Source organism: Vicia villosa, linkage group LG3, assembly GCF_029867415.1.
Source record: "Vicia villosa cultivar HV-30 ecotype Madison, WI linkage group LG3, Vvil1.0, whole genome shotgun sequence".
Lineage (NCBI taxonomy): Eukaryota > Viridiplantae > Streptophyta > Magnoliopsida > Fabales > Fabaceae > Vicia > Vicia villosa.
In genome coordinates, this window is record NC_081182.1 from 29,798,394 (window position 1) to 29,807,996 (window position 9,603).

The 9,603-nt window shown below is 37.1% G+C and overlaps 1 protein-coding gene across 2 annotated transcripts; it reads right to left on the reverse strand.

The window, feature by feature from the left end:
* Positions 1–198: 198 nt before the first annotated feature.
* Positions 199–2,712, reverse strand: LOC131655295 (putative cyclin-A3-1). 2 transcript variants are annotated; one of them, XR_009299700.1, is made up of 8 exons: positions 2,341–2,712; positions 1,988–2,220; positions 1,831–1,906; positions 1,452–1,528; positions 1,313–1,346; positions 1,060–1,213; positions 815–949; positions 199–727 (listed from the first exon to the last, which is right to left on the reverse strand). XR_009299700.1 is itself a non-coding variant. In XM_058925187.1 (8 exons), the coding sequence occupies exons 1-8, from the start codon at positions 2,572–2,574 to the stop codon at positions 662–664; spliced, it is 1,005 nt and encodes a 334-aa protein (XP_058781170.1). In that variant the 5' UTR covers positions 2,575–2,712; the 3' UTR covers positions 199–661. The 2 variants fall into 2 exon arrangements, 1 of the variants encoding a protein (XP_058781170.1); XM_058925187.1 differs by having other exon boundaries at positions 1,064–1,213.
* Positions 2,713–9,603: the final 6,891 nt, after the last annotated feature.

Below are 9,603 nucleotides of genomic sequence, written 5' to 3' on the forward strand. Positions count from 1 at the left end.
GCCACCCCTACTTCTACTAAGGTGAGACTTGTGAGCAACTACCTGAACTTTGTTTCTAGTACCATCTATCAAGAGTTGCACATAAACAGAAAAACACATCAACAACAACACAGTGAAATTATCATCGAAAAAGAAGCTGCCAATTAGCTACATAAAGTGCTTTCTTCAGGTTGAATAGCATCTATAATTACATTTAAATTATTATCAGAAAAGAAACTAAGAAATAGCTTATATAAACTGCTTAGAGCAGGTTCAGTAACAAGTACACTGAAATTATCAACATAGAGAAACATTTACATTTTCATGATGAACAAAAGACGCCAATGTACATTGTATGTCAGCACAAAGACAAACCACCCTTGCTATTTCTAAAGTGGAAGTTTACAATGTAGACTGCAACTGGAATTAAAGCTAATACATATTCAATGCCTAACTAGGCTAAAAAAGTATGGATGTCTTGACCACAACTTAATAGCCAATTAAACTAACTTTTATATACCATATAACCTCCACAGAATTGATATTCGGCATCATAATTACTTCTTAGTAAAGTCATATTCAAGCCCCCTGCCAATGTAGCATGCTTCTTGCATAAAATATAGTCAGATCCATCAGAAAGTTGAACCACTTCAAAAAGTTAACCAAGTTTCATCTAATTACTTCACTCAACTTCAAACAGAGAACTTGGTAAAAGAGGAGGCGAAGGCAGGTTTGCCACATGTTTAAACTGTTGCATCATACAGATATCATGTCATTAAACTTGCCAAGATAATGTAATAATAAAGTCTAGGGAATGAGATTAAAAAATAATCACCTTATGCTGCTTGTATTTCTCTCGAGAAGCATCAAATGAAGCTTCCCTTCTAGCCATATACAAATCATGTAAGATGAGAACGCATTCTTTCAACTCATCTGGTTTATATCTAGAGTATTCTTGCAGGGCTGGTGTCTGCAACAGACCAAAGAATAAACTTCATAAATGCATTGAATTGTACATGTTTATTGGCAATACTAATTCTTTTACATAAGAGGTACATTATTAGCTATTTAATCAAATACTTGCCCAAGGGGAAGCTTTAGGCCAAACAATGAATCGAGCAAGCAATGTGACAGACGCAGCCACCAAAGAAGGCAAGAACCTCAAACAAACACAATCCAATAAACTTAGCTCGGCAAGATAGTTACTCAAGAACTCAAACTGCAAACTTGAAACCTAAGAAAAAGAAAAACAAACAGACAAACAAGCTTCAATCAGAATACTTAACAACACTTTTGAAATGTCAAAAACATAGATATGAAAAATCAAACTCACATTTTTTTTCTCACAGGCAATATCATTAAACCTCCTGTATCACATAAACTTCACATAATTAGCCTATTGTCCTTTCAAAATTCTTTACATAATTAACATTTGCAAAACAAAATAACAAACAGATTTGTCAGTCTCTTGCCTTAGAAAAGTCTTAACAGTTGGATTGGCTGTATCAAACTCTAGGGTTTTGAGTATGTTAGCTTCCATCTCTAAAACCTGCAATGATAGCAACAAAAAAAATAGCAAAGTAAGTGAGCATTGGCACAATTACAAAACAAATTTAAATATTTATTTGGTAAATCAAAGTATACTCGAACAACCATATAAAAAACTAATCCTTTGAAGTAATTGAGATATTTTGAACAGATTGATCTCTCCCCACATATGTTATTCATCCGTAGTGGCCAGGGATCAAACCCCTAACCTAAATTATTCAAACATTTACCATTTGTGTCTAATCATATTGGTAATTTCACTATTTTGCAACAAACACAACACTAAATGGTATACATATTTACCTCAACTTTGTTATATGAATTGTCGGTTATAAAACAAAACTCTTCCACATAAGGCGGGCTAATTTCTTCATGTTTCCTACACAAATCAAAAAATCATTCACAATGCCGAACAAGATAAATCATTTGAGAAAATTCAAAGAACCTCACAAAGACTCACGATGCAATGAGCATGGATGAAACACCCAACAACTGAAGCTTGGTCCTATTGATATCATTAAAAGACAGAAACCTATCTATGTACGAAACAGCAAGATGAAGCGTATCAGGAACAAGCTTGTATTCTTCCGCAACCTCAACCAACCAATCAATCAAAATCCCTCTCATATGCGGAGTAATATCTCTCTGAACTATAACCATGTAATCCATCATCGGTCTTTTCTTTTTCTCCATCTAAGAAAGAAAAACAAGTAGAATCTCTCAAAGTCATTATAACAAACACAAGAAAGACACAATTTTTAAACAGTATTACAAGACCCACAACAACAACATAGACTGAAACAAATATGGTACCTCCATTGAGCGAAGATGCATGTAGACCGATGAAACAACTGGGACATCGAAGTCTTCACTAGGGATCTTGTTCTTCTTCCCCGGTGTTGGTTTTCTGGGGTTGAGATTTTTAAGGCTTTTTTGAGGAGCAATGAGATTGGTTGAATTGGGAAGTTCCCCTAACACGATACGTTTCTTCTTGTTGGGTTGATTCTGGTGGTTGGATTTTCTCTTTGCAGAGCGTGTTTCAATCATGTTGTTCTTGTTCTTGTTCTGGTAAACGGAGAGGTTAACAGAAAAACTATTGTTGAATCTTCAAATTTTGTTGGATCTTTTCTGATTTGAGATTTTAAATTTAGTGTTCGAGCCAAAAATGAAAATGAAGTGTTTTTAAATTTGAAGTTGGTGATGTGATTGAATGTTAGGTGGTTTTCCTTTTAAATTCAAATTCGAAAAACTATTAAAATTGCAGTTTCATATGGCGGGATGGCGCTCTTTCCTCTTACGCCAAATAGCACGTTGATAACATGTGCCAAAATAAATTTTTTTTTCAATTTTAAAACATTTTTTTAATTGGATTTTTTTAGAAAATCTCTACTCTCATCCCTGGGGACTTCTCAAGCAAATATTGATAATGTTGAAATGTTCACTAGATGTATCTACGGAATTTTACATTGTTTAATTGGTTCCGTAGATGTATCTACGAAAGAATTCAACATTAAATAAAAAAAAAATATTTCCGAAGATATACCTCCGAAAATAAAGTATAAAAATAAAATTTCGACAAATTTCGACCAATGCGCAAGAGTATTATAGAGTAGATTGGGATTTTTTTTATTACTAATATGTAATAATGGATAGAAATTTTGACCGTTGTTTAATAAATAATAGGCTAAATTACAGTTTTGGTCCCCCTATTTTAGGTTTTTCACGATTTTGGTCCCCCTATTTTCTTTTTAAACAGTTTTGGTCCCCCATCCCAATTTTGTCCATGAACAGTGCATGAACAATACATGTCCGTACATGAACAGTGCATGTCCGTACATGAACAGTGCATGAGCAGTTGCATCAAAATTGGGATGGGGGACCAAAACTGTTTAAAAGAAAATAGAGGGACCGAAATCGTGGAAAACCCAAAACAGAGGGACAAAAACTGTAATTTAGCCTAAATAATATATTGATTTGTAAATAATATAGGTGAGTAACTTTATTTGATTTGTAATAAATTAACTAGTGTAGAATTAGTATATTGAATGATAAAATAAAATAGAAGAATAAATATTGTAAAAAGTATTAAAATATTTTAAAATTTAAAGATATATTGATGATTCACTTGATTTAATTGTTAACCTTTTGATCTAAAGAAATTAAATAATATTAAAAATAATATTTGTTTTAGAAAATATCCCAACATCTATTTTAAAATAAATTAATTATATTAATTGACGGAGCTATTATATATAATTATTAAAATTAAAATAAATTGGAGTAATTTAAGGAAATTTTTTTACCCACCTCCCTACTTTCTTGGTCACCTCTGGCGAAAAACTCAAAATATCCCTTATTTCGGAAATGCATTTCCGAAATGCAAAAAAATGCTGTTTTCGGAGATGCATCTCCGAAAACGCCTTTTTTTTTTCAAAATTTGTCTTATTTCGGAAATGCATTTTCGAAACCAGCATTTCGGAAGTGCATTTCCGAAAAAATGCGCGTTTTGCAGATTAAGCAAAACAGCCCCCCTCCCCCATTCATTTTACTCTAAATCATCTTCAAACTTCCTCTCTTCAAAATTTTTGCAAAAGCAAGTGTGTAGTCTATAGTTAGGCATTCCAAAAGCTACTCAATCTCAACCTAAATCATCTCAATCTCTTCAATCGGTAAGTTTTTCGATTTTTAGATCTATGCTTCAAATCTCTATTAGGGTGTTTAGAAATTGCAAAAATTATATTGGGGTAGGTTGGTACTGCTATTTAGGTTGTTTAGAATGATTAAATGTAGTTTTGATGTTGGATTTTGGGGTCTGCCATGGAAGTTGTAGAAATTGCTTCGCAGGAGTGTTTCGGAAGTTCATTTCCGAAAACACCTCCATTCTCAGTTTCGGAAATGAACTTCCGAAGTGGTCCAGAATTAATTTTTTTTTGTTTTTTCAATTGTTTCGCATTCTTATTGATTTCAATTGTGTTTCAGGAACATGGCAGGCAACCCAGCACACATCAGATAGGGGAGAGAGATCCAGACAGCATCGGCTAGACGCGAGCGGGCAACGCAGCTGGCGTCGACGCAGGGATGGGGTCGTCGTGTGCGAGTACCCGTGCAGATGGACGAGGGTACATCCTCATCTGGATCCAGGAGTCGTCTGGCTCGGGTCTCTTCTTCCCGCCAGCAGGAGGTACGAGAGGAGGAGGAGGAGGAGGAGGAGGAGGAAGAGGCAATTACATACCACGAGGCGGAGGAGGTACCGGATGTTGACCCTCCACACGGGGAGGAGGAGGAGCAGGAGGAGGGCTACCCGGGAGGGCCCAGTGACACGACCTTGCTGATTACCTACCACGACCACGTCGCTCGACGTATCTGGGGGGAGAGGTATTTTTTATAATTTGCCTGACTTTATTATTTATCCGTTTTTAATTTAGTTGTTTATTCAACATTTTCTTAACGGTCTAATTAACAGTGTTTTTTATTTGTTTTTGTTGTAACAGGAGAGACAGACTTTGAAACGGGTGAACCACGCCCGGAAGATTTTTAGTCTCTTTAAACCAGAGGCGCAGTGGTTTAACGACGCGATGACAGCTTCGGGGCTAGGTGGGTTGTGCATGACGGGGTATACCACCATCAGCCACGGCATGCAGGGGGCCTTTGTGGAGAGGTGGCACAGGAAAACGTCTTCTTTCCACTTGCCGGTTGGGGAGATGAAGATCACCTTGCACGATGTGCAGTGTCTGCTCCACTTGCCGATTAGAGGGAGGTTGTTGGACCATTCCCGGATCCAGAGGATCGAAGCCAGTGAGTGGATGGCGCTCTATCTGGGTATGGAGCCAGATATGGCTGACTATGAGTGCGAGACGACAAATGGGCCTCATATCCGATTACCACACTGAGCGCATATTTTGAGAACCACCCGGTGGCGGCAGCCAAATCCGAGGAGACGGATAACGCCCTATTTGTGGGTATCACCGTGCCTGCGCTCTCCGGTGTTGGTTCTTGTTTGTGGTAGGCGCTGCAATCTTTGTGGTAGGCTCTCCGCTACTTCATGGACTTGACCACCATTCACCAGTGGAACTGGGGGTCAACTATTCTGATGTACCTATACCAGAAGCTGAATGAGGCCTCCAACAGGAGGACCAGGCAGTTGACCGGATCCTGCACACTACGGACGTTATGTTTCATTTTAATTGTTTCACATTTATTTATGTTTCGTATTTATTTTTAATATATTATCGTGTTTGTGTTTCAGAGCTGGATCATCTCCTACTTCCCCTGCATCCAGGGCTTCCGCGTTGATCCTGAGTACGAGGACGCCATGCCCAAGGCCACCCGATACGTTCTCCGGTGGGGGAACAATGCAGTGGGACCATACCGTGGGTACCTCGACCGCACGATGCACGATGACATCAGTTGGAGGCCATTTAGCGACTACACTGATGTTGTCGCCTTTGACAGCATCTCGTTATATTCTGGCTGGTTGGCATGCGAGACCAACACCATGGTGCGGTATCTCCCTGAGCGGTGCATGCGACAGTTTGGATTTGTGCAGATGTTACCCAGGTCACCTTTTGAGGCTGCTCCCGACACAGTGACCCGAGTGCAGCTCACTGGCACATTTGAGGATTGGTAGCGTCATGTGGCTCCAGAGGAGTATCGTCGCTTGCAGGTCACCCAGGACTGGCACAGTGTGGAGGGGTATGTCACATGGTTCTATCGGGTGTCACATCCTCTGATGACATCTGAGACTCCCGGCGCTCCTAGGCCAGCATACGAGGAGATCTTGGAGAACCAGCAGGCCAAGGATGACCACGCCATTGATCTCCTGCCGATCTGCCAGCGGATAGAGATGCTTGGGCGGGACGCGTTGGATCGAGGTATCGTTGATTAGGGCGGTCCAGAGGCAGTCGTCGTGATAGAGAGGATTGTCACTGATGCGGGTCGTGCGGCGGCATACAGGCGGCAGAAGAGGTCCCAGGGAGAGAGGGTTAGGCATACCCAATAGGGGTTCGGGTTTATTTTTTTTGTATTCGGATTATATATTTCGCACACTATGACTCGGTCTGTATATATTATTTGAATTTTATTTATTATATTCGTATTTTACGTTGATATGTCGTTTGTTTTATTCGGCTTTTTCGTTTGGTATATATTATATGTGCAATATATCTTTCGTACGGGACTATTAGAAAAACCATTAAAAAAAAGAGACTTCTGCATAATTCAGAAATGTACTTTCGAATTACACTAAAATCTGAAAAAAGGTGTTTTCGGAAGTGCATCTCCGAAAACACCCCCCATTTGGTGATTTCGGAAGTGCACTTCCGAAGTCTGGGAAAATTTAGAAAAAAAAAAACTTCAGAAATGCATTTCCGAAGTAGTGGTAAAGTGGGGTTTTCGCTGGAGGTGACCCCATAAGGAGGTAGGTAAAGAAAAAACCTTAATTTAATTGATGTTGTTTGGCCCACTGATGGGCCCAACATACTTCCATCTCAAACAATATATTTGTATATAGTCAATAGAGTTTGTTCTTTGGTTTTCTTAACGTTTTTACGCTCAGAACACACCACACGCTCAGAGGAATAAAAGCATGAAAGGTTTGAAGCCGACAATGTATGGTTACATATCAGATGAAATTTATCAAGCATGAGGTGGTGAATGCTGTTTTATTTTCGATTAACATACATAATGAATCTTATGGTTTCTATTGTTATGTGGTTTTTCAGTCGGTTTATTGAATTGAAACTTTGAATCGATAGGTTTACTTGAAAAAGAAACAGCTTTTTCACTATAGACTTTGAGTAGACATTGTGGGTTTTGAAAAAAAAAAAAACAAACATACATATAAGTAACAATTGTATCTAACTGGATGGTGTTATGTTTTAGAGTTTTTTTATTATATATAGAGATCTGGTACAAAATCATGTCGCTAATCAGTGGCGGATCCAGAAACTTTACGTAGTGGGGGCATAAAATATTCACTAATATTTTTTAAAATAAATTGTATTTTATTTTTCCAAAATATTTATTTATTTGAATTCAATTATTCAAAATAATATATAATTATTAACAGTTCTAGAAATTTTACATAGTGTATGCATAAAAAATAATTAAAGATATTTTTTGATAAATTTTTTTATTTTTTACAAAATATCCATTTATACGAACACAATTATTCGAAATTATATATAATTATTGTCGAATCCATAAATTTTATGTAGTGAGTGTATAAATATAATCGATAATATTCTTTTAATAAAATATTTTAATTAGAAGAATATGTATATATATAAACATAATTATTCAAAATAGGATATGATATGTATCATGATATTTACTTTTCAAAATATATTGTAGTGTAATTTGTTTAAATATTAGTGTTAAAGAAGAAATAAAAGTTAAAAGTAACTAATTCAAAATGATACTTTTTAACTTTTTTATTTTTTAAAAATATTTAATTTATGGTGGCAATAACTGTTTTTATAAAAAAGATTAAATATTATTAAGATATTTTAAAACTTTTTTGTTTGCTTTGTGGGGGCAAGAGCCCCCAATCTACTATACCTGCATCCGCCACTGTCGCTAATTGATATTGTTTTTTAGTTCGGAAAATGTGATGGAGACGATTAAGGTCGTGGTGGTGGGGTTTGGTGAAAGTTATATAAAAACAAAAGGTGAGGAAAGCCATCAATGGTAATAAAGTTGTTAAGAAAGTCGTCAACTGGACTAAAATTGTCAATGATGTTGAGGCTGTTAATTCACCTTTGAAAAAAGTCAAAGTTGCTATGAAAGAAAGATGTTAAGAAAGCTGGCAAAAGAGCTAAAATTATTAAGAAAACTGGCAATGAGACTGAAATGGAAACCATTAAGAATATGACGCAGTTTAAAGATATGGTTGCAAAGAAAAAATTTGTTAAGGGTAAAGTTGAGCACAACGAAGGAGGAAAACAAACTATTTTGAATGAGATTTTTCCAAATGAAGTTGTATGTTTGGCTAATGCAATCAATTCCCCAAAAGCAATAAGGGCTCAGCCCGTTTAACAGCTAGCTACACCAAATGCCATGGTGGGTTAGCCACACGTCTACCTCTGATCGGGATTTCATCTGGTAAAAGGAAAGGGAACTGACCTTGAGTTAGGAACGATTCTAGTGACATCCAATAAACTTCAAGGAAATATCTCATAAGTTCGTAAAAATTATTATATACACACTCGAGATCATGTCAAACACCTTAAAATGGTAACATCCAATTAATTTTAAGGGAAGATCTCGTAAGTTCGCAAAGATCTAAATCCGTGTACTCAGAATCATACAAGTACACCTTAAATTGATAACAAAAAGCATTTCATTCCATAAATGTATTTTTACATGCTTTTCCTTTACAAGGTACTATTAAACAACACCACGCAAAAAAGGGTGGACAAGGGCCCTAACAAGTCTATTTCTGCAAGTGTTTCATTTGGTCCAAAGCATTTTCAAATGACTATGAAACTTCCTCAAGGGTGGAACTCTTACAGTCATCCAGTTGTTGGGCCAATGAAGCGTTTTGAGAATACAAGGACTCTAATCATTTGTGAGCAGACTCCAAACTAGTTTGATAGAGAACCAGCGAGCTTCAAAGGGAGTAGAACATCATTCACCCTAAAGAGAGGGATGAATTTTTTCTTTGCTTCATGCTGGTACCTATCTCACTGAAGCTTTAGGTTGCAGACGTTGTCCTCCATCTGTTGCTTTTTAGCGTGGTGCCAATTAGACCAGAAAGCGTCCTAGTGACCAGATGCCTCAAGATCCAAGGTACCTGAAGCACGCCAAGTATATCGGGCCATAGTACTCAATTCTTCCTCCAAAACAAGCCCATAAAGGTTAGCCAAGTAAATGCAGTACTCGTCTAAAGGATGAGGCTGGTGACCTTCGTGTTATTACATTTGAACTGACTTACTTTTATAGGCAAAATAGAAAGCAATATGTCACATAAGTTTTTGAGCACATCTTGCCTCATTTAATTATGTGTTTGATTCTAGAGGTTATTACAAGAGATGGTTCAGGTTTGTTCAGCCCAAGTTTTTGTTAATGTTGATTTGA

Coding starts and splice junctions, on each gene's coding strand:
- LOC131655295 (XM_058925187.1), bottom strand. CDS start 2,574: ATGATTGAAACACGCTCTGCAAAGAGAAAATCCAACCACCAGAATCAA. Junction 1,907..1,987: donor TCATCCATGCTCATTGCATC/GTGAGTCTTTGT, acceptor TGATTTGTGTAG/GAAACATGAAGAAATTAGCC. Junction 728..814: donor AGAAATACAAGCAGCATAAG/GTGATTATTTTT, acceptor ATGATGCAACAG/TTTAAACATGTGGCAAACCT.